The following is a 25,689-nucleotide window of genomic DNA, read 5'->3' as shown; positions in this document are numbered from 1 at the left end:
ATCTGAGAAGATGATCTGATCTCATATTCTGGTTCAGTCCTTTTATAGTTAATCTCCCCATTTTCCAAATGTGTAGGAATTGTACATTTTGGCTAATCCTCACATGCCTCTGGTGGTTGGAGTTTTTTCCATTGACAGCAGTTCATCAGTACAGCTAAACAAAATCACTGTAAGCTGTCAAACAGAAGACAAATGAGAGCTTAGAAAATAGAATACTCGCTGAACTGAGACAACACTTCAGCACCGACAATGATGATGGCAGGGGAGCAGAGACTATCTAGTTATAATTGCCAATTTAGCAACAGCTGAGCCTGTACTTATCTGAATGAGTACTTTGCTAAATTCATGATGTTTTTGTCCTGTGCTAAGCCTTGACGTTAGCAGACACAATGCAAATGCAGTGTTCCAGGGATAACTCCTCTCTCAAAAGCAGCAGGATGTTAGTCTGAGGACTAAGTCCTAAGGGAATGTCTCTTTTTTCCCTTATATGGCCACCTGCAGTTGAGCTGAGATTTTTTGAATCAGCTTGCAAGCCTCAAGGTGATGAGCATGCACTATTTTCTTCAGTAGATGTTTGTTCTAGCCTTCACCTTTCTCTGTAAGCCCAAAATATGAATTCATTTTGGTTTAAACTTGCATTTCAGGTTTGTGAAGTCTTGTCTCGATAACAGCTATCTTCAGATTGTACCTCATAAATTCAGCATTCTGTTTCGTCATGAAGGGGATGCCACCAAACACTTGTGGCTTATTCTACCAAGGGTGGGTGATTTGTGGGAGGTAATTACTGTTTAGCCTCTTGATACGCTCTCTCACCAAAAGATGCTTCAAATTAATGAAGTGTTAAAAGGATATATAAAAATATGCAAAGCCCATTTCTCAGAAATAAATTTTGCTCCAGTGCAGAGAATGGAGTGGCAAAACATCTGCCTGCCCTTTTAAATGAAGAATGGCATCTCAGGGAAATTAATATGGCAGCAATCATTCTCATAATTAAAAATAGTCATCAGCTGTAATATTAGGTGCATTGATGATGTGAGTATACAACATGGCATACCTAAATCAGAAAGAGACTACAAAATCCTGAAATTAAAATTCGACTGTTCTAGAATAGAGACAGCAAGAAACCAGATTCATAAACAAATCTTTCCACCTTTCCTGTACAGGCATCTATATCCTGCTGTCCATTTTGGGACAGGAACCTTCTAACAGTCTTCTAACCCCATTACATACAAGAGAAAATGTGTCCTTTCTCCAAGCTGGCAGTTATTTTAGTCCCATAAATAGCTTGCTGTAAATTATGCCACAGAACAATAAAATTGCAGGGATGACACAAAAATTAGCTATATGATACAGAAAAACAGAGAAATTTGTCTTCAGCTGAAATTTGAAATGTTGCAAACCTGTGTACCACATCCTAAGAGGCTTTGACAGGCCTCTCACCAGCACAGCAGTCATTTCCTTTCCTACCATGCGTTCTCTAAGTCATGGCTGCAGGCCTTTCTTGTTTCAGTATGGGAAGCACGTTTGGATTGCAGTGTGGATATGATCATATGAAAGGGTCAGTGTGGTCTGAACAATGCCTGTGGTCTGAAGCATTAATATTTGATGCAGCTTTGACCAAATTTGCTGCACTGGAGCTCACATGGTGAGTGGGAGGGGCAGGGGCTTGCAGCACAGTCTGTCTGTCAAAGGCCTGACTCAGGCAGCTGCCTAGTCCAGCTTCAAAAGCAGCTGTTTGTGTACAGATTTCACTCTCATATTGCAAAGTCATAGAAATCTGTGCCATAATCATGTCCAGGATTGCAAATAGGGCTGAACATTCATGGCTAATGCCGTTACTTATGTAACTGCTGCTTAAAAATTTTAGGAGACTTCAGATTTACACGACTGAATTTAAAAGTGAATGAAGAAAGATGCTAGAACAACAGATTCATGTACTCTTTTCATACTGTGTGTAACATCATATTAGACTTCCCATAAATCTGCATGGGCAGGGCATGGTTTAAGCTGAGCCAGGTGCTAGTTGTTTGTACTGTCCTTCCTAGCAGGAGCTGTTTGAGTTGCCCATTCCCAGCTCCTGACTGAGGCCAGTAATGTGAGGTGGGTGGCTGGAAAGGAGGATGCAGAGACACACCTGATCCTCCTGATACAGCCATGAGACTGATGCAGTCACTCATGAAACCACCCTGCAGACTCACCCCTTCTCACCTTTTCCCTCGCTGCCAGATGTAGATTATTTATTACCGCTCTGTGAGTGTGAATCTGACCTGTTTGCCTGTAGCACAGAAGGTCAGAACAAAGCTGAGCAAGGAACCTTGAGTTTTCTGAGTCTTGCTCTTTAAGATGCAAGTAACATCACTTCAGACTTGCATCTGGGTAGTCAGCAGAGATAAGTGCAGGTCTAGGGCCATTCAAGCTGACAAATCTCTGACTCATCTCTCATCTCTACTGGGGTGATACACTTTGCCTATTACCGAGGCCTTTGAAATAAAAAACGGATAAAGGAAAGACAAAAGGGAATTTAACAAAATGTCATAATTAATTCAACAACATTTTAAATCACCAACTGCAGTGTTATTCAATTTTGGGAAATTAAATAAGTCAATTTTTTTCAAATCTCAAAGAGCTGAAAGCTCAGAAGTTTAGATCAATCTTCAGAGAGGTATATTTCTAATGGACAGGATTTCTGTCAAGCCAAGAACATTCATTATCTCTGCAATGTTCTTTTCAAGCTTACAGCTCTGGAGAGTGCAATTTATTCATCTGTCAGATTTTATGCACTTCTTGCCAGGGTATCTTTTATATATTATTTCTCCAAACCAGAAAAAATATTTTTAGAAAGGGAGAGCAAGCAGAATAAAGCCTTTAAATACAAATCAGCTGATTCAGAGTCCCTTCTCCATTTTCTATCTCCTTCAACCACATTGCCATGTATTTACCCTTAAGTTAAACCAGTCAGATGAGTTTTGCTCTCTGTGACAGAATTACAGAAAACAGGATAAGCAGTTTATCCTTTCAGTGTGCAAACAAGGCATCTCTTCCAAGCAGATGTATTAGCACCACAGCAGGTGCAGCCCGGGGATGCTCACACCCAGCAGAAAAGTCTGACCTGGGGGAAAAGGAAGGTCCTGCTGCCTGGCAAAGCACAGATGAAGGGGCCTGTGGCTCTGTAATTCTGTTCTTCACTCACTGTGCAGTGTGCAGTTAATGAGATTCTGCTGCTAGTTTCTCTTCTTAGCTCTCCTGAGGCTGGTTCTGCTGCTCTTCCCTCAGCACCCATGTCCTACACGCGGATTCCCACAGCTCCCCCTTGGTAGGTCTGGAGCCAGCAGGAGCTGTTCCTACAGACTTTGGGAAGGCAGATGTGCAGGATCTGCTCTCTGCACATCTGCAGTCATACCCTTCATTCCATTCAAGGGTATGTCAGCCATAAGTTACAGAGCTCTGCAAGATGTTTCCTTGTCCTTCTCCTCTACTTCCACCTGACACAGGAATGCTGCTATCACCACCTGGTTGCCTGGTAATTCCTTTAATAAGACCGTGTTTCCAGTTGCTAAGATTCATACTGAGCTTCAAGCACCATGCTCTGTGGCCCCATGGAAGATTTCTTCTGTCACAGTTTGGACACTTAATGGGAAATGGTAGCAGATCTCTGACAGTCTTACGGTTTGAAGCAGGGAATTGAAAATTAGGTGGGAGGGAGGACTTCAGATTGATTGAAGTGATGTACTTTGTGAATTGTATGAGGAATCTTCCAAACACCCTGAAAATTTGAATGCTGAAGCTACCTAGGTGGCGTTGGATGAAACTGAACTGCAATTTCCCAAGGGTTTGAGGTTTTTTAAGGGCCACATTAAGAGATAGATCTTAGCACCCTATAACCACCTGCAGTGCTGTATGGCTGGACCTGAAAGCAAAAAGGCTGTCCTCCACATCTCTTGGTGACTTCCCTGCTTATCCTATCCTACTCCAAGGCAAAAGATAAAACCTGGCTTCAGCAACACATGTAATGAAGGAAGGACAAGGAGGTTGGGGACTGAGCCGTCATTGAGAAAAGAGCATGAAGGGCTGGCGGGCAAAAGTCTGTGACAGAGAGCCCGGGAGCTGCAGGGTGTGGGCTGGGGGTGTTGATCTGATCACACATGGGCTGAAGGAGGCAGGTGACAAATGGCTGAGGAGATGAGGACTGAGTCTGGCCGGAGGAGAAGGACGCGGATCGGGGCCGGGGAGGTCTGGAAGAGCAGCCAGTGCGAGGCTGGAGCGGGTGCGTGCCTCAGCCTTGGCTGCTCTGCAGCCGGGCCGGGCCGCGCCGGGCGCTTATCGCTCGGGCACACGCGTCCTACGTGACGGGCCCGAGTGTCCCCCGCCAGATAACGCAATGAAAGCTGCCCGCACTGACCCTTCTCTCTCGCTTGAACACCTGGCAATTACACCTCCCAGTCTACGAGCACGTTACCATCAAGGCCCCGTTATGCCAAACACGGGACAGACCAGAGCCATTCTCTGTTTCCCTCAGCCGCCTGTGCGCCGCTCTCCCTCAAACCCGTCCCGCAGGCAAAACTGCGTCTGTTTCCATGCGTGCCCCCGCAGTGGCAGCTGTGCCGAGCAGCGCCCCAGCACAGCCTCCTGGGCAGGTTCAGTTCGGCCCTCAGAGAAGGGGCAGGCGGGGCAGAGCGGCGGCCGCGCTCGGTGCTGCCTCACGCGGCCCTGGTAACTCAGGGGCACTGCTCCGGTAACCCACGGGCACGGCCCCGGTAACTCAGGGGCACTGCTCCGGTAACCCACGGGCACGGCCCCGGTAACTCGGGTCACGGCCCCGGTAACCCACGGGCACGGCCCCGGTAACCCACGGGCAGCCCGCACCCCTGAAGGGCAGGGGCGGCTGACAGACGGAGCCCGGGGTTCCCCCGCCGGGCCCCTCGGCCTGAGGGGAAGGCAGAGCCGGGGCCGAGGGCCCGGCCTGGAAAACCCTTGGAAAGGCCGGGAGCGAAGGGCACGGGCAGCGCGAGGCCGGAGCTGGTGGAGGTAAGCACGTCACACCATCCTGCTCCTTAGAAAACACACAGCGGGACTAGTTCTGCGATTTAAAAGTGATTTATTTTCTCTGATTAAGCATTCAAAGTTCCGTTTGGGTTTTTATCTGTAGAGTCGTACAAACACGATTTTTGTCTGCGCAATGAAGGAAATAATTTTCATGCATAACGGTGGGATGCACAACTCTTCACATTGTTACAGGGAAGAACAGCAAACCTTGTATCGTATAGCACCAAGAAGAATTTTAATTACAGTGTGAAAGAAAGGTACCACAAAAGCTTCTTGTTTCATGGTATATCATTTAGGCTGACATTTTTACTGTAAAGTATATGCTGTATTCCAAGCAACGAAAATTAAGCTTCTCATTAAAAAATTAAAATATACCTGTTTAAAAACTTTACACTTTCTAAAAATTAAGATATTAAATTTTTATATTCTTGCATAGCATATTTTGATGTTCAAAACAGATAAAATCTAACAAAAGAAAAAACCCAACCCCAAAAAATTAATTCTTCCTTTCCTAGTCTTCCCTTACCCTAGCCTGGTCAAACAGCAGGAATTAATTATTGAATATGTACAACTATATCATGGAACTTGCACATTCCTCTCAAAATTTAAGCCTGCACTCCTGCTCCTTTATTTATTACTATAAAAATGGCACTAAAGAGCTCAAAATTTACTGTCCAATAAGTCACTTCTACTTGACTTTCAAAAATATTTTGGGAAGTGCCAGCTCTAAAGACTCAACAAGTGACCCAAAAATTCATACTTCAGGTCTTTCATCACTCTCTTGCATCACCATAAATATAACACCCAGTTCTGTTCATTTCAAAGATGAAGAACTAGATGTGACAAGCAATTTCAAATACTTATGCACGTCTGTTACCTGCAGGCACAGGTAACTGGTTGGAAACAGCACTACTTAAAGCACTATAAACACTGCAAAAGAGGAGATGTATTAAACTTCCTTTTTGACAGGAAAAAGGTAGTAACATGTGACATTAAACTGAACCAAAGGAAAGGCCTGTTGAGTCAGGAGATGTGATTTGATGTAGTTGCTGCTCAAGAACAGAACTTTATGCCTGCCCAAAGTATCCAAGATTGCCAGGGGCCAGTAAAGGCAGGATTGCTCTCCTCTCCTGATAGCTTTGGCCATTCTCACTTTCAGGACCAGGAAGAAACATGACAAACAGTGCTGAGCTGCTGTGGCTCTGTGGGTACTGCAGTGCTCTCCACTCTCATTTCAGCTCCCCAAACTGGGCACTCTCTCCTGCCATGCCAGAGCACCAGGACACTGCTGGTATGGCTGCTGGGGGCACCTCAGCACGTTCAGTGTACCAGAAATTACCACCAGCCTGAGGAGAATAACTGATTGACCGTGCTATCCCTTACAGTCTCACCTGTTATACGCATAAATTGACACTTGGCTTTGATTTTGAGCTGCATTTTCTGAACAATTGCTTCTGCTGAGCTGCTGGTCAGCCAGATCTATTAAATCTTTCCCCACAGTTCTGAGAAGGTATATTATTTACTTCAGCTTAAGAAAAGGTGCCAGATTCATTACACTACAAATGCATACTTCACAAAAGTAGACAGACATTATTGTTTTGCTTGCATGGTGTATGGTGGCTCCAGGGGACAGCAAGGCAGCTCCTCTGGCATCTTTGTAACACATCTCGGTCACAGATCTCTGTGACACCATGGCCAAATTAAAGCTCAGTCCAATAATCTATGAAACTGTGGGACTCTGATTATTTCTATCCGAGAGAATGTATCTATCTACATAGATACTTGTGTAATATTTCTATCCTGTAAGTGGATCTCTGACCAAAACAAAAACATGAATGTTACAAGACTTCCAGGACTATTAGCTATTCACAAAAGTATTTAAGATTATTTTAAATGACTAGCCAAGAGTTTATGCCAAAACCACTGTTAGGATATACATATTCTGTAATCTAGGGCTACCAATACACTTCAAGGCAACATCTGTCAGGCCAGCTAAAGGATTTCACTATCAATTATTTCAACTGCCTTTTTTTTGTGTGTGTCTGCTGGGTAGAGCTAATAAAGTCAATGAGAAATTCTGATAATTTTATTCTGTTGCTTTCAAAAAACTTAAGACTGTTTAGACACTACAAGCTGTCCTGAAATTAAGGTCTCGTCTTCACTCTAAATTACTCAATTCAACATATAAAAAAAGCCTAACACATATTATTAGCTGTACAGCGCCACAGTTGTGCATTGGTAGTTCACACAGTAACATGACCCCTTTTCCCAGGAATTTATAATTTTTACACAATGACATGACAGACAGACATGGTTATCAGACAAGAAGTGCAAAATGGCATGCAACTCATATGCATTATCTTCCATTTCAACATCATTTTTATGAAGTGGCTCACAGTGTGGGCCAGCACCCCAGCTCACACTTACACTTTATACATTGAGCTTAATACAATCTTTTGCATTTTCACATTCATAGCATCTTTAAATTAACAATTACTGACATTTAAACTCAAGTGGACAATCCAAGCTACAAGCATTCTTTATATAAGCATTCTTCAAGTTACACAGACCCTACAAGCTATTCCACTCTTAAATATTCTACTCTTCCTATTTCCAGGAAAAGGCTGCATAAGGTACATTTTTCTGGGCTTATTCACAGCAATCGAATCATGTTGTGCATACATCAGCAGGTGTCTCCTGCTGCAGTTGAGCAGCACCTGCTTTCAAATTATTTCTGCAATCATTTTACTTGCTTAAATCTCCCACTTTGCTGAGCTCCAGCAGCAGCCCAGGCGGCTCTCCAGGCTCGGACATACTGTGGGTGCCATCTTTATTTCACTTCATGGGTAAAGCTTCCCAGGATTAGAAGACAAACTCTAATCACAGAAAAATATCCTAGGGCACACACATGGTGCCTGCACACGGTGTGTGCCAGTGCTAAAGGGACACCAGTGACACTTTGGGCTGGTGTGACAATGGCAGTGGCTGCTCACCTCACCTTGGCCAGGGAGATGTCACACAAGGGGAGGTGAGCAGCAGCCATTTCTGCCTTTGAAGGCGGCACACAGAGTAGCAGAACTAAACAATCAGCTTGTGGAGATGACAGATCCAGTTATACATACAGATTCCTGTGTTCCTAAAATATATTTAATGCTGCAGACTTGTCACTATTACTTTCTTTTCCTACAATCTTATCTGGAAATAATCTGTGAACAGAATTATTTGCATAGATTTTTTTCAGACTCTTGAAACTCCCACCCTGAACTGGTAAGTGCCAGTGAATGACAGGGGTATCTCGCAGTCAAAACAAATAACTGCACTTGGACTAATGGGTTTTAAGAAATTGGTTGTTAAAAACAATTCTCTGCCTCAGAATTGTTAGCAGGCTGAAAGTTACTGTAATGCCAGTGGGATAAAGTGAGGAGATGTTGAACTTTTTGACAGCTGACTCCAGAGCACTGATGGGCACTAAGCTGGTGAACTTCCCTGGCTTTCACATACAAGTACAAATAATCATTTGGGTTGAAATCTGTCCTGCTACACTTCATTCCAAAGCCAGCTGGAAAGTTTAAAAAAGACTAAGTGAACCATTTTTGAGAACTATTACTGTGAAATGTTTATGTATTTCTTGTGTTTTAAACTAGTTCCAACATTGCCTTGTCATGTGCACCACTTCTAGTACTATTTGGGAAATTTCTAAGATCTCTGTACACTAAAAGGTATCACATCTAAAATTTACATCTTCAAAGGGCTGCCTCAGTTTTCACTGACATTTGCACACCCAGATTTTCTACATTCAATACCCCACAATACCGTTTTTGCACATGCTCTGAGATGACTCAGCCATAACCATGTAAAATGCACTAGTATTGGTCTCCTACATCTGCCTGGAATTCACAAACAGCTCTTCTTCCTTCTCTGCCAGCACAGGAGTCCATCCTTTACAACACCCTTCATATTAAACATATGCTCTTCCATACACAACACAGTGGGTAGCTGAAGTCACCAAAACATCAGTCTCATTTCCATTTTCTATTAAATTCTTCCCTAGCCTGCTCTTCCCACTTTCCAGGTTACTAACACAGGCTGAGGACCTCCTCACTGCCCTCTGTGGAACCAGTGCTGATTCTGTAAGTGCTCCCCACCAGAGCAGATGTGTGTTTGAGGCCACACGTACCACAGGACACCCAGTTCTGGGTACAGGTCGGGGGGAGGGCTGGAAAGGGTCCTGAGTTCCAGCTGCTGCTCCAGTGAAATTTTACATGTCTCTGGTAGTCACTGGACAAGTGCCATAATTTCTTGCTTCCCTTTTTGAAAAAGAACCTGAGCAGACAGTGAAAATCTGTAATAGAAATCCAGTGCAGAAGGAAGCACACCTAACATCCAGTAAAGTGGTGGCAAATCCTCAGAATGATGCAGGATTTAAACTTAGATGCCTCTCTCTGGAGTTTCTCAAAGGCTAAGCCTGGTCACTTCCTTGCACTTGGAGCAATCCCATCCACTGTATCTTCCCCCAACCATTGCACAGTCAAGGAATTTAACCAGGAATTTTGCACTGCACCACTAAAGACAGAATCTTAAAAATTAACAGTGGCAAATGCTCATAATGCAATGTCTACATCCTTTAATGCTGCACTTGGGCTTAGAAATGTTCATTTAGAAAGCCATAAATATTTTTCTTAAATTCTGTTTAGATGGCAGTTCAAATAAGTTGATTTAATTGTAACAATCTCCCTGGGCCTTAGGCCTTATACACTTTGCTCCTTTGAACTGCAATTCAAATTTCACCCACTATTACCATTATAGTCCACCCACAACACATACTGTAACTTATATTCTTTGAATGGTAAATACAAGTGTTTCAAATAAAAGGCTTTCAGCAGAATCTATATAGGCTGGGCTTCTTCTAAAATTCCAAGGTACAAAAGGGGCCTGACTTTCTGATCTCTTCTGGCTTTAAAATACCCAGAGGTGCCTTGTACTAGCAACAATATTAAAAACTGACTTGCAAACCAAGTATTTCAGAGCTGGATTTGAATATCACATTAGGTATGAGCTCAAGCAAAGGCCCCAGTGTCACTGTGGATGACTATGTCAGCTCAATGGTCACCTACTGAAAAACATGGGAAAAATGTACAAAAATGTAAAAGATAATGGTTTTTTCACTTTACAGCAGACCTACAGTAAAAGCATACTAACCAGTTAAGTAGGAGAGAAAAGGTAAAATTGTGCTGAGCTATTAAAACAAGAGCTAGATAATAATAAATGAAGTTAAAAAGGTGTGTAACACTTTTCCAGATGCTACGATTACACTGTGGAACATGTTATCAATAAGGGCTGCTCACATCCAAGCACTTAAATAATCTGAACAAGCTCAAGCATTCTTTTATGGCTAATAGTATTAGTTAAAGGAATTTGGGTAACTCGATTTTTTGCAAGACAGTAAAGCCAAGAAGTCAAGATTTACACCAACCCCTAACAACTGGAAGTGGACAAAGCCCTAGTGTTGGGACAAGTAATTTTCCAGGTGGACTGTTGGAATTTCTTTCTCCCCTGAGAGTACCAGCCACTCTGCCCAGTGCCAAGGACAAAACCTGTCTCTCTTAATGCTGCTCACTGTCATGCATTACTTCAGGGAGTCCCCTCAGAAGAGCAGGATTGTATCTTTATGCTGTCTTGTATCTTGTATCTTTATGCTGACTTGTATCTTTATGCTGTCAGAATTGACATTATTTTACTATTTTAACAGTCACACACTCCTAACCTTTTGAAATGTAGTCTTTTGGTGTGCATAGAACAAAGAAAATGACCAGGCAAAGTAATTTCTCCAAAGCAACACTGTAAACCTGCACTAGGCAAGATTCAGTCTGGCTGCAGCCATGTCCTAAATTTACAGTTTCAGATTCGATAATTAAAATTCTGTCTTGTGCAAATATTTCTACCTTTATAATATAAGTTTTTAATACACTTAGAGGGCAACAGAGGTGGATCTACCTAAGAGGTGTGAGATGCCACATGGGGAAGTCCTCTGAAACTCCCCAGGAAGTGCCTGGGAGCACTTCTGCAGCAATGCTATTTGGCCTAAACTAGTCCAGCTGGATAGCAGAAAATCCCATTTAATGTCTAACAAAAAACATGCACAGACTGATAGATGTAACATTACCAGTATGCAAAAATTAAAATAAAACAAATTAAGAACTCCAAACATTAAATTCAGATTGTTTATTGTAAACAGAATAACTCTAGCACTCTGTCATACTGGCTGTGTCACATGCACCCAATTCCACATCAACTGCTTAAAATAGCACTTGCAAAAATTACAGTTATGTAATAATAATTTATGGTTTCTTACATAAACTAATTAACAAGCACTAAAATTGAATTACAGTGTATTCTAGGTAGTTCTTTATTGCTTGTAGACACTGCAGCTTTGGATCCATTAAAATGGACCCATTAGTATGCCTGAGTTTATCAAAATTTACTGCTATATCAAACTCAGAAACTGTAAAATGCTGGAGAACACTTAAAAGCAATTAAGAGTTGTTGGAAAACTACATGGGTTTCCACATCCAGTCACAGAACTTTGAGGGTATACATTTTTTCCTCTGGAAAACATGATTTGTGAGCTTGTGTTAGTTGTGTTACCCTACTATTCCAATTTATTTATATAATCTGTTTAGAGTTGATAGTACTTCCATGAATATATATATCTATATTTATTTTTACACACAATAGGAGCCATTTCATTATATTCACCATAAGAGTGGTATGTTTAAATATTAAATCCCAAAATATATATTTTTATAATATGTTGTCAAAACTTTTAATATATATAATACAAATACTAAAGGAAAACTATAAACAAAAGTGAAATGCAAGAGGGCAAAAAGCCTCATGAGAAGGATCCATGAAAAATGTGAGCGGAGACATCTTTACTGGTTTTGTTTAGACTGTATTTATTTTTTTTCTCTTCATCAGGCCTTCCTTTGCAACAGGTTACATCACAAACTCTCACCCAATTTGTTAAAAAGATACTGTAGCATGTACCTTTAACCTTTGAAACAACTTTTAAATGCACCATATTTATTCAGTTAGAAGACACTCTCAAATCCAACTTAAGGCCCTTTCCCTGTCAAGCATTCATTTAATTTGGCCTCAGAGCCAATGTAAGAACCAACATTGATTCCATCACAGAACAGCCCTACTGACTACACCAGGATTCTGATGTTTGACACACAGGCCTGTCACATCAGGACATTACTTTCAGGCTCTTTTAGTAAGAAGCAAATTCTCACTAACCCCTCTGATGAGCAGATTTGACACCTTCAGTGCTCTACATACTCTCTCCTGTCAGAATAAATGCCATCTCTCTTATGTATTACAGAGGCAGGAGAACTTCATGCTCCTTGCCCTTTCCTATTTGGGTGCTGTTCCCAGCACAAGACCACTCTGCAGAAGTCAGTATAGTTGCTGAGACACCTTATATTGTTTTATCATTTTACTACATTATGGAATATATCTATATATATCTATATATATAAACATTATTTCAGCATAGTTCTTGATCCTTCTGAGTTCTGCCCTCTTGGCAGAAGCAGGAGCAAAGCCTTTGTGATGTAACCTGAAGCACAGGCTGTGCTGCAGCACTGCTACCCCAGCACTGCACGGTCCCAAACGCCTTCCTGGAGGACACGAAGCACCCATATACATATCAAAATAATTATGTATCTCACTCATTAGAGAGCCCCTATTTGACACGCACCTGTTCTTGAATTAAGAACTTGTGTGTGTTTAAATTTATTTGCACTAGTGAGTGCTTTGCTGGATTGAGATCCAACATAACAAGTGAGGCAAAACAGACTGAGTTCTCCGTCAGCACATATGCAACTGAAAACAAAAAATGACACCAAAGAAAGTATTTGAGATACCAGATGGACAGTTCACAGTAATGATGTAAAACTGAACAGGATGTTGACAGTATCAAGAGACTGGGACAACACTTTTGGTAACAAAAATAAGATGCACTAATAAAGTGTTTCCAGCATTTTACTAGTTTTAATAGAAAATGTCCCCAAATTTGTATAGAAAGATTAAAATCATGCCCTTATCTTCAATTATTCTCATTAAGACAATTCTCTCACCTATTACTGTGTTGTCAAATTTCCTTTTTTTCAGCCCCACTGGTCTTCATAAAACTTAAATAGAAAAGATGTTGGTTGCATTAAGGATCAATTAAAAAAGTATCATTCAACACATCACTTCAAAAAAATGTGAAAGTCTCCGTTTTTAAGAAAAATTATTGACCCCATCCCAAAAAGGACTTACTTATCTCACCCCCTCCAAATCCCAATAAGATAATTATTGGGATACTATAAACAGTGTTTTTCAGGAGTAACAAGCATATTTCAAGCAACTTCGTTGGCTCTGGAGGGTTATTTCATCAAAATGAAATTCTGAAGGGATATGTTATTTTAAAAATATACTGCATCTACAAGATTTTAATTATTATTGTTGTTTCAGTTGATTTTGGTTTTTAACAGGTTGTCTGTAATATAAATGAGACATGACCACAACTGATTTTTATATACCCTCTATCCCTAACACACAGTTAATGTCAAATGAACCAAGAAGGAATTTGGGACTTTCATAATGAACAGAACCATTTATCCCAATGATCTTTAATAATTTTGTTCATCACGAAGTCCCCTGAAACCATGTCAGTACTGATCATTTGCATTTCTTCATCCATTGGGGTTCTTCACAGTTTTGCAGCCATGAAATTGATATGTGGTTTCACCAGTGGGAACAGCGGCAGACTGCGCTTGAATTCTGTCATGTTTTCAATCACACTTGGCTGCAAAGAAGTGCATGCAAGAAAAAGTCTGCTCAGTATCTTCAGTCAGAAAAGTGGCAAATTCCTTTGTGGCTTTTCATTTTAACTGTTGCTACAGCTACATATAAATATACCTGTCTTGCTCTTTTCTACAATATTAGTGATTCATACTTCATTATTACATCACAGCAACCTCCAAAATACAATGTTATTTCTTACTGAACAACCAATCTGATATTTATATCATTCAAACAGCTATAAATGCAGTAACTGCTTTGCTAATAACATCAGAATCTCTAATAAATGCAGAGCTGATCTTTTCATTTTCATTCTACTTCAGAGCACACCACCTGTCCTTTGAACATCAGACTAAGATCATAACCACAGCAGCTATTCTATGCACTATTGTTTTTACATGAAGTAACCAAGTAAGCTTCTAATATTTCAGTCATAATGGCTAATACATCCTCATACCGTTCATACAGAAATTTCTGTTCGTGGTAATTATTTCACCTTACAAGTGAAATAATGTTCTTCTGATGAAGAACACAGACCTACCACACTGTGAAAAGTTAATGACTTGTTGGGACAAACACTGCCACCCTTCGAGAAAAGTCACTGAAGGTCCAATAAGGGCACAGTGCTGTCCTATCCAACCACAGTGAAATCTGTAATACTTGTCTGAATAGAATTTGCCAAGTTGTTTCCTCCACAATTAAACATATTGACAGCAATGTGCATTAATATTTTAGACTTTAAGAAAATGACCAAGTAGTTGTTTTTCCTGTTGCTTTGGGTTGGTGGGTTGTTTTAAACAAAGATGATAAATTTTTTGATGCATATGCATCTCTATCTTGACACCTGATTTATCTGATCATATACAATCAGTATTTTCAGACAACAATCATCTGTATTTTATCCATAGTGCAGATACTCAGTGCAGTTTACTACTGCTGTTAGCTTTCGTTTCAGAGTACTACAAAGAATCTATGAAAATGACAAATTGATTTAAAAAGATCAGCAAAATCCCTGTTAGTGAGGACAAAAATGCAAATAAAAAAGAGCTAAAACATCAGCCCCATGACAGCAGCAATTTCCAGAGATCTGTTTCTCCCTATAAACTTGTATTTAATGATACAAAACCTCTAGATTAAGAATGCAGGCTAGGATTTTTTTTTTGAGTTGTTTCTTTTTACCTGTGGTAGTGGTGGTGCTGGTGCCAGGTTCACATCATTTTGGCATGGAAATTCTCCAACAACAGGGCCTATTTAACATCAGAAAAATTAATTTGGGACCATAATTTAATTACTGTAATTTACATAACTGATTAATTGCTTTCTCTTATAAGACATGTATCTAAATAAAGCACCTTTATTTAAATATTTAAAATAAAAAAAAATAAATATTTTAAATAAAAAAATTAAATATTTAAATTTTGAAGTATCACTAAATAGGGTTTTATAAACATTTTGCTTTTACATTACAAGTCTGTCTTTAGAAATACAGCTATTAATCCATTATTTTATCTAAAATCATGAGCTGAGGCAGTGGCTTTTATTAATTTTATTACACATAAAGCGAATGTAGAAATAAAAATTGCTAATCTGTTGATCATTCAGTACTTAAAACTGCTTCTCAGTACAAATTGTGAGAACAGTAGCAATGCCAATGGTACACACAAGAGCAGTGCAAGAACAGCACATCATTTCATAAGGACATGGCTGTAGAAGTGTAGAGGTTTCTCCAGGTACCAAAAATGTGGACAGCAACCCCAAGTATTCCCTGCTTATAACCACACATATCCTACTCCAATTACCCCAAAACTTATTTTTGCATTTCTAATCTCTCTTTTTTTCATGGCATAAGAGAGGCCAAATGCCAGATTCAAATATTTAAGACTGGAGAGCTGTTTTAGGACTTGCTGTAATTTCTCTAAGCAATCACTTGTCAGGTTGTCTTGCAAGCTCACCCTTCTCTTGGGAGATACCACTCCAAGCAAGTAATACCCAATCTGGCAATACAATTACTACTCTTGAAGAAGTCTTCTCTAGATAGGAAAAGTTTCAGAAATATTTCTATTTAGCAATTACCAGCCATGAAAACTGGAAAGGTGCTTTGAAGCAAGTCTTCCTTACTCAGCTGCAAAGCTACAATTTCTACACTACCATAAAAATCAGTCCTGAGGCAGAAGGGAGTTTGCATGACATGCATGCAGTATCTGCTTCTCTCTGTTCTACAGACTAGCTTTTCACATTTTTGACTTTGCAAACAAATGCATATTGGACTTTTAAGTCCAGACAAAATGGTGAAAGATTTGCAAACAAAACCTTAGAAGTTTTTCCTCTCAGTTTATTCATATTAACCAGAAACACTTCTGGCCTTTTCCTTCTTGAATTCTAAAATGGAACAATACAGTTTATAATGCACAGCCAATCTATATTACTTCAAAATAAAACCTAAATAAAAGTTGACCTTAATTTTAAATAACATGTTTGACATTCCCAGAGGTTTTGGTTTTTGTTTATTTTCCCCTTTGAAGGTGCTTGAATACTATTGTGGACATTCATTGCTAGTTTGGCAAAAAAGTGCTCACACTGGATTGGTAACTGCACATTCTAATTTTGGGCTGGTTAGGGGTTTTTCTCCCCTGTAGGACTATTACAAAGTTTAATGTTTGTTTTAAAATACTTGTTGAAAACAGAAGTGCTATTTTAGGATATATTGTTTTATTATCAATATACTTCAGAATACTGATAAGCTGAAAAACTTGTCTAAAAAAATCAACAAAAAATCGGAAGCATCCATGTGAAGTACACCTAGGATAAACCCCACCTTTTTTCTTCTGAAAGATGATATATCATCTGCAAAGTTGATTTTTTCTTACAGTGGGTCTGTATAATATAACATGGCTATCTGTAACTATGACTTGCTGGAACAGGAATTGATTCAATATAATATTCAGCACAATACTTACAGGAATCCATTTCCCTTGCAAGGACATGTACTGATACCTTGTGTCTTCTGGGAGCATCTATTGCCAACAGCACCTACAGTAAAAAATATCAAGTCCTTCAGGTGTAGGAAGCATTCCTTAGACATTATAAAATAGTAAAAACAACAAGAGCATTTAAATTTTAATTTAATCCTTAAAATGAGGAATGAATTTACGCATGTGCCTTCAAATATTATTAAAAGTCACCAATACAGTACTCCTGAATTATTTTACAATCAAGTTAAGCAATTAATGTACTGCTTGGAATTCAGAAAAACTGTAAGTAACAGAAATTCAGCCATTAACTATCATAGTATCAGGAATGCAACCTAAAATCTCTGCAGAACTTTCAATCCCTAGCAGCCTTCTGGAAGCACATCACCCTGAACACAATCATTAAATTCAGCTGGACTAGCTCACCAATCTAGCCTGTTATTTCTGCTCTGGAATGCTGAATAATTGTGTATTGAGCACTGGTGTAAGCAAAATAGTATAGATTCCTACAAACCCAGAATATGCATACTCATTCAAAAATTCTCATTTATTAAACAACAGGTACTGAAATTCCATTTACTAACTTTGCATTTGCTGCATAACTTCACATATACTATTGTACTATTAAAAAAAAAATAAAAGTAAACAACCCCCTCTGCCCAACAGAGGCAAAAAAAACACAGACAGAGCGCCCATGCTTCTTCATGGGCAGAAATTTTTCCATCCAATAATAAATTCTGAAGACATTAAGTTGATCTTATTTTCCAAAGAACTCCCCGAGCTACCAGCTTCTCCATGAGTAATGAAACTCCATGTGCACTTTGCAATATAGTGAAATACCATCATCTATTACACATTAAAAAACAGAATGAATGATGCCCAAATTTTTTTTATACTGGTGGGGGGTGACATGGACAGGACAGGGACACATTTGAATCACTTATATTGGATATCCATCTGAGTTAAAATGTACAATTACTGCATCATTATGCTGTTTTTTTGCTCTGCTTAACCATTAGAGGAACAAAAACCCTTACTGATTTACAGTGAACAAAGCTTTAAAAAGATCTGTTTCATTCACAATTCATGCCCATAAAATAAGCTGAATCACTGACTGGTTGAAGAAGAAGATAAAAGAACAAATGTGCAATTTTGGCCAGGCTTGGTCATAGAGCAGCACACTTTATATCCATAAAGAAAAGATAAATGAAACAAGAATAACAGCCAGCAAGGAAAAAAACACAACAAAACCCTATCATTCTGTGCAATTTTTACAGTTGCTATTAAACTAAGTAATGTTCAGGAAATAAAAGATACCTGCATTCATTTTATCACCCACCTAAAACAGGTGTCAGTATATCCCTTCAGAACATGCACAAAGAAGATTCAGTTGTATCCCTCTCATTCTCAGTAACATTTTAGCTGCATGACTAACTTACCTTGTAGAACTGTATAATGTCATCCTTGGTCAGGGTCTTTAGATAAGCCACTTCAATGTTATCTGCACAACAATAGTACAAATTAGAGTAAGTCTGCAGATCACAGCTGTTATTAGCACACTGCTTATACAAAGTATACTTCTTTCAAATTCAGAGGCCGTAATTGACTGCAAATGAAAAGCTTTTCATTGTTATCTTTCAAGTTAATACTCGCTTCACTGAATGTGTCAGTAGAACCTTGGCAGAAAATTATACTTCAATAAGTCTATTTGATTTGACTTACTAAAAAATGCACGTTTGAAGAATACTGATTGCACTGTGGGATATTCAATAAAATAGATAAGTCTACTCTTGTATATTATCTTCAAATCAGTTACACATTTCTAATGCAGACTGGTTATAGATGGCTTTTCCTCACAGTCAGGAAACAGGATGGTAGGACATACTTCACTGAAATGTTAAGGAATGGTGCCTACATACCCCTTAAGAAGTAGTCACACCTTTAAGATATTTGGGGACAATGTGTTTCAGTTGCTGCATTCCTTCATATTAATTAAACTGTCATGGACTAATCACCTAATATCACTGCTGCTTTAGCAGGGAGGTCTTCTGTAGGCGTGCTTGCTTTTCTTAGGATTAGCAAGAAGATCAAGGAAGAAACACGTGCAAGAGAACAGAGAGCCAACAAGCCTGTAATGCAGGCTGTAAGCAATATGAAGTTCTACATGGAGGAAATAAAAAAATCAACAATACAGTTTGGAAAACTAGTAAGATTTGGAAGAAAACAGTAAAAGTAGTGACATTAAAAATGTACAAACAAAAGAAATCCTTCCACTTCTTAAGGCTGGAATATGAATTTCCGATTTTGACAATTCTAGTAATATTAAAATCATCAATGACATAAAATTACTAGTGGGCAGAGGGGAATTAAAGATATAAAAGTCAAGGGAAATAATAAGTGATATTTAGGTATTAAAAATATGGCTACACTTAGCCATATTTTACACTTAATAAGCCATTCTTACACTTAGTAAGAAATTCCAGAGATACTATTGATCCAATTATGATATAAACAGAAACACTTAAAGCTGAGAAAAACCACACTATTTCATCAGACACCAAAAAAAGTACTTGAAGTGGTAAGTTTCCATTCCACTTCTTATGCTCCGGCATGAAACTTTTCAGTAGCTCTTATTCTCTCTACACCAAGCTAGATGACAAGTCAGAACTGTTCATTATTAATCAGCTCAGTGAGTCATCGTGAAGCAAAAGGACTGTATTTGCTATCATGGAAAGCCAATATGGTACACATAAAGCAGAAGAGAAGTCACAGAATACAGAATGAGTTTTATGGAGGAAGCATATTATGCATGAAGACAGAAAATTAGAGCTGTGAATAAGAGTCGAGACATGAAACTGTCAGGAAAAACTGATCTGTACCTAAAATGATTTTTTTTAATGTTAGAAACTGTATTACTAATGTGTCTAACTGTATTAGTAATTTCAGTTTGTTTTTTTAAATTTAAAATACATTTTAAAAGTATTTAAACAAATACAACTTAAACATTATGAACAGTAAATAAATGTCAGTCCATTTTCAGTAATAATACTGGAAGCTGGATCTGATTTGGTCTACAAACCTATAACATTCAAAGCACCATAGATGAAAAAAAAAAACTAAAACAACGAGGTGTTTCTTCAAATCCACTCTAAGCTGAGACAGACTGCATGTTAGTTAAGATATCTGCTGCTGCCTCTGTCAGCACTCCCTCAAAACAACTGCACAATGCAAAGAGAAATAGGGTTCACATAAATGTGTGTACTGTCAGGAATGTCAGTGTGTATCTGACTGCATCACAGGGAGACAGACAGTAAATTAAGCATAGGCTGTGTAAAAGTTTAAGTTGTTCCCAAGTGAATATGACACTCAACAGTCACAAATGCAGGCAAACTAGAGCATTCAGTTCTGAAGGAGTTACCATTTGTCTTACCTCTGTCAAAGTTATACTGCTGGGAAATGATTTCCCCCCAGTATTTAGCACATTCTGCAGACAGCTTCTTTGGTTTGTCTAGACGACGAATTGCTAAAGCTTGGATGTGTTTTTGGAAGGCCTCTTCTGTCATGTCTTCTATGCATTTCTCCATCGTTTTTAAGAATGCTTCCACTCTGCTCTCTAAATAGTGTGGTGGCTTTTCAGATTGGATAATAAATCGCAGTCCTTGGATGCCATTTGCCCGGCGTGGGCCACTGAACACAATGTAACCTTGGCAAAACAAGAACAGCCACAAATTAAAAGAAATCCTTTGCAACAGCACTGAATTTGCCAAATGCAGCATGTTTGGCAAGAAGGCAAAGCTATGCTAACTTAATTCTGTGTTATAAATAAAATAATGTAGGTTTTCAAAATGTGACACTGTATTTTTTTAGAACATCTTTATTTTACTGAGGTCAATATCAAATTAGGGGAGGTGCAAGGGGGAGATGAGGCACACTAAGACAAAACAACAGCAGTTCTGTCATCAGGATTGGGTTACCAGAAATTAAGCTGTACTCTAGTGCTTCATTAGACTCAGTATTAGAAACTTACTATTTTTTTTATAACATCCAATCTGAATTCTCTTTGCTCTAATGTAAGACCACTACTTCCCATATTATCAGTTAGATAAAAAGTATTATTCCCTTCCTTTTTGTTGCATGATTTTCTAATTTGAACAAATAATCCTTTTTTCAGTCTTCCTCTACCCTTTTAATAACAAATCTATCACATTTCAGTCTTTTAAATGCCGGTTTAGAGTTTTCTTACGTCTTCCTGATGCTCATGGCAAACTGGTTACAGTATTTCAGAGTTTTTATCTGAACAATATAGGAGTATTACTGTGAGTGCATCTTGAATGCTTCCATTTATATATCCCAGCATTTTACACAGCAGCATGACACTGCTGATTTATGTCCTACTTCTGATCCACTGTACCCTACAGAGTTGTCTACAAAATTGCTACCTAGCCAGTTGCTTCCTGGCTTGTATCCGTGCCATTGGTTGTTCCTGCCAAACTGTTCCTAACAAACTGCATCTTGTCTTCATTCAAGTCATGTTTCCAAAATGTCAAACTAATTTTAAATTCTAACTCTATCTTCCCACACACTTGCAGCCTCTCCCAAATTAGTATTATCTGAAGATTCAGTGAATACCCTCACTCTTCTATCATCCAGAATTTTGATGAATATAGCATGGAACACTGGATCACAGCAGAGCTTTGTAGAACACCACTTTCCAAATGAACTACTCTCTATTCTCCAGTCATGACCTTCCAAACTCCTGTACCCAAATGTGTAGCTCTTCCACCTAGGTACTTTAACAGTCTCTCAGTTACCTTCGATGAATATAGAACTAGCTTGAAAATTTATTCCATTTTTTCCTGAAATTTGAATTAAACTGACTGATCTATAATTTCCCTGCTTGTTTTCTTCCCATTAAAAAAAAAAAAAAAACAAACCATGTAGCATTTAGCTGTGTCTGTCTTTCCAATACCTTATCATCCACAAATTTTCCATTTTAAGACTTTTAATTCCAGGATTTCCTAATTTCATTCTTTGGAATACAATGCAGAGTTCATCAACTTTGAACTTTTTCAAAGCTTCTAATTTAATCTGATTAATCTGTTAGTTTCCTGTTCAAAAGTAAGACACGAACCTTTATCCCCAGTATTTATTCAGTGAAAATTAAGTAAGCCATCCTGAATTTCCTGATGATTTGAACATTTTGATTTTAATGATTTGAACATTGATTTTTTTCCATCATTGACAACTTTTCTCCCCCACTTTCCCATACTGCTTAACCATTTATTGAAAGAATTCTTGTTACTATTTCTACTGTTTAGCAAACTTCTAACTCTTTAGTTTCTTTTTCCCTAAGCTTTCCCAAAAATGTTATTAAGAATTCAATGAAATTTACTGGATTTTGATGGTATTTCTACTGTCTCCCCTCCTAAGTGTCATGAGCTCTATTATTTGGCAATTATGAAGTGCTGGACTAAACTGGTTCTTCCTCATTTCCCCTCCTCTCTCTTTAGCTGTTACTTCCAACTTCTGTACAAAACCTGCCACCAGCACATTTCAAAAACCTGTTAAATAACCTGGGTTCTACCCTATTTTCAGCAGGTATATAGGCAGTTGAAACTCCTGTGATGAATATTGTATGGCTGGTTCTGCCAGTTGCTCAGGAAAAGCCTAATCTTGCCTGACATCCCTGGCAGACATCACACTGAAATATTTGTCTGCTCCTCACCTTTGGAAAACCTGTACTCCTGCTCACCAGTATTACAATCATGTGAGCTGTCATGCAAAGTCTCTGTCTCTTCCTTACTCTGTTTGGAATAACCTCACTAGTTCTCAGCCTTACTGGCTCAGGTAACAATTATTTGTACTTATTGGTGAACAGCTGTAATCTTAAAAAACCTGAAATGTATTTAGGTTTTCACTAGTACAGTAGCTTACCATTACACACACAGCAGTATTTTAAGATAGGGCTTACAATTTAACAGTTGGACTCAGTGATCTGAGACATCTTTTCCAACCTAAATGATTCTGTGATTCTATCAATCATGAAGTGCACCTAGAAGAAGGGTCACAAAAAGGAAATACCAAACTACTATTGCTTCTTTAAGAAGATCTAGAAATTTAGGGGACTGATCCAATCTCCTTTTGATAAATTCTAACACAAAGTTTTCTGTACAGTGATCACACTTTGAGTTGGAGCTGATTTCAGATATTTCAGACATCTTAAAAATCATGCCTGCTTGTTCTTATTTTAGACTCTGCGCACAGTAGAATTTCTTTGAGTCATCAGCAGTTAAGATGATTTGCATTTACCAAGTGTCCTTTAAAAGGCATTCGCTAAGCAGGGAGAGAACACCTCCTCAGGTCTGGTGTGAGCGCGTGACTGCGAGCTCGTGTGTGCGCACAGCCACTCTGAGAACTCACCCAGCTGCTCCTGCGTGCGCAGCGTGTTGAAGCACGGCTCCGAGATAATCTGGCAGAAGAGCTCCAAAAACATATTCTCAGAAGTACTCTGCATGTCTGTCTGGTAATATATTTCAATGCCACAGTTGTTATGAACCTCATTTCTCTGTTGATATACAAACCAACCTCCTAGAAGACAAAGTTAGAACATTGAAGTTCATGAAAGTGTACATTCCTACCGTTCAAAATTAAAAATCTAATGGTCTACGGTTTGTGGAATGGATTTATATAGTGGTTTAGTACTGTTAAAGCAGAATTTCCACTAAGAGCATACTTTTCATAAGACAAGAAAAGAACGTATCATTTTACCATCAAAATGTTGCTGCTTGGAAATATTAGCAAGTAAATTGAAACTGGCTGCTTCTCTTCAAGCCAGTATTTTTGGAACTGCAGTGAAATTCTGCAGTGGCTCTACTGTGTAAACATTTTCTAAAGACAGTCTGCCAGAAATGATTATGAACATTAAAAATAAGTCAGCATTTAATACTGACAACTTCTTTTGTATATGGTAGCTTTCACAGCCGATCAGCTAGGGGCAATTTATCTTGTCTGTACAGCTACATATGTCACCACTCCCAGCAATATCTTGAAACTCCTTTTTATAAAAAACACTTTTTTCACCATGGAAGTAAAAACATACAAAGACTACAAGACCTAAAGAATTTGTGTAAGGAAAAAAAGAAGTTATTTGTGTAAGAACTTTTTGGTTCTGCACAGTCATTACATGCAATTCTTAATGGTCAGTTAATACTCAGAAATGCTCAAAGAATGGTGTTTACTCAAATGTATATATTCTGTGTAGCAGAGATTGAGACAGGGCTCTTACTTCCATAAATTATAACAAGTGACTTGGAAGTGAAGTGCAGACTCCTATGATCATAGAAGGGCTTTGGGCTGGCAGTCACCAAAAGATCATCCACGTCATCCCAAGAAGTCCAATGTACAAATTAAAAATTAAATCAAAGTAATTGTCAAGTACGCTAGAAAGGTCATGTTACAATTTACCAGTAAAGCCACACCCTAACTATATTTCTGAATTTTAAGTTTAGAATAACTTGAAGTAAGTTTGACTTCAAAACACACTCCTAGCAACACAGTAATATGCATTTTAAAATGTTGTGAGCAAAGAGACTCAATTTAATGTGCCTTAAATACTGTAAATCAATCATTTAACTTACTGTCAGGAAGCTGCACTTCTCTGTACCTCACTAGCTGACTGGGAAGGAGTGGCTTTGTATGAGCATGCTCAATGAGAGTGTCCTCAACCATCTGCATAATTCCTAATGCAGCCTGGAAAAGAAAACATAAGAGGATTTTTAATGATCATTACTTATTCTGTATTTAACAGCAGCATGAGACTTTCCAATTACTGAGAGAAAAGAAAAAAAAAACAGAAATAGAAAGTAGGAATACTGTAATTCAATACAAATGCAGTAGAAGTAAAGTAGATGAGAGCAAGTGGGAGTGTGGAGGGTGAGAATTTTTTTCTTCTTTATGTTTAAATTGTCTACATGTTTAACCACTCCTACTTCTCCCCAGTGCTTCTGAAATTAAAGCTCAGTGGCAAGTGAAAAAAAACCACTTTCCCTCCACCACTTGTGAAAATGAGATATCTCAAATGTATGTCTGAGAGCAAATGGCATTTCAGTAGATGAAAATTTTAAGAAAACAAATGGTTAAGGTCAAGGATGCATTTCATTGATCTCTTGGTGGTGTTAAGACTCATTGCCCTAATACTTTCTTTTATTTGATGGATTACAGTAAGAATTTAAAAGAAATATACAAAGTGAAAAAAATCCAAAGTCATTACTTTCATTCAAGAATTCAACCTCAATAACTTCATTTCTTAAGGGTTATGTGATCTTGTAGCCTGCACACTGGAAATTACAGGAACTTGCTAAAGTAGTTTTGGCCGAAAGCTAAAATCTCTCATTCTGCATTGCCATAAACTCACAACACAAGTGATTTTTATAAAAAACATGCAAAAGGTTTCAAAACTTAATAAAGATAAACCCTAACAACACTTCCAAAACCCCCATGTAGTATCAAAGACAAAAAAATTGAGGTTTAAAAAGTTAGATAAAAAGACTATTTAGTCTTTCAGTCAAGTCATCATATTAAAATATTGACAAAAGGACTGCTCAGACAGATGTTCTGAACTTTTCATCCACTTACAGCAAATAAATAAAAGAAATTGTCAATAAACCCAAGTATCAAATTAAATTAAAGAAAGAAACAGGAATTTCAAGCAGCTAGATAAATCTAATTTTTCAAGTCCAGATTCACTGAAAAACTTTTTCAAGATTGAAAGGTGTCACAAGACAATGCAAATTTTGATTTATTTTAGTTGGAAAAAATTCTTAGGTCC

General features: G+C 38.5%; 1 protein-coding gene and 1 long non-coding RNA gene across 6 annotated transcripts in view; one reads left to right on the top strand and one right to left on the bottom strand.

Moving 5' to 3' along the window:
- The first annotated feature begins 4,843 nt into the window (after positions 1–4,843).
- The window catches only part of LOC135306630 (uncharacterized), a 52,798-nt gene continuing 31,952 nt past the window's right edge, over positions 4,844–25,689 (top strand). Inside the window, exon 1 of the long non-coding RNA XR_010367430.1 lies at positions 4,844–5,025. This is a non-coding gene — a long non-coding RNA (uncharacterized LOC135306630). The remainder of the gene's footprint in view (positions 5,026–25,689) is intronic.
- IDE (insulin degrading enzyme) overlaps positions 11,251–25,689 on the bottom strand; it is a 53,831-nt gene continuing 39,392 nt past the window's right edge. For all 5 annotated transcript variants that reach the window (XM_064430903.1, XM_064430902.1, XM_064430904.1 and 2 more), the window contains exons 19-25: positions 24,500–24,611; positions 23,283–23,450; positions 20,293–20,565; positions 18,302–18,363; positions 16,851–16,923; positions 15,073–15,140; positions 11,251–13,897 (exon numbers count right to left, since the gene is read on the bottom strand). In XM_064430903.1, coding sequence (XP_064286973.1) covers positions 13,802–13,897; positions 15,073–15,140; positions 16,851–16,923; positions 18,302–18,363; positions 20,293–20,565; positions 23,283–23,450; positions 24,500–24,611 — 852 coding nt within the window. In that variant the 3' untranslated portion in view covers positions 11,251–13,801. The remainder of the gene's footprint in view (positions 13,898–15,072; positions 15,141–16,850; positions 16,924–18,301; positions 18,364–20,292; positions 20,566–23,282; positions 23,451–24,499; positions 24,612–25,689) is intronic.

This window comes from Passer domesticus, chromosome 8 (assembly GCF_036417665.1).
Source record: "Passer domesticus isolate bPasDom1 chromosome 8, bPasDom1.hap1, whole genome shotgun sequence".
Lineage (NCBI taxonomy): Eukaryota > Metazoa > Chordata > Aves > Passeriformes > Passeridae > Passer > Passer domesticus.
Note: the sequence above shows the minus strand (reverse complement) of the source record. Positions and strands in the feature narration are given on the sequence as shown.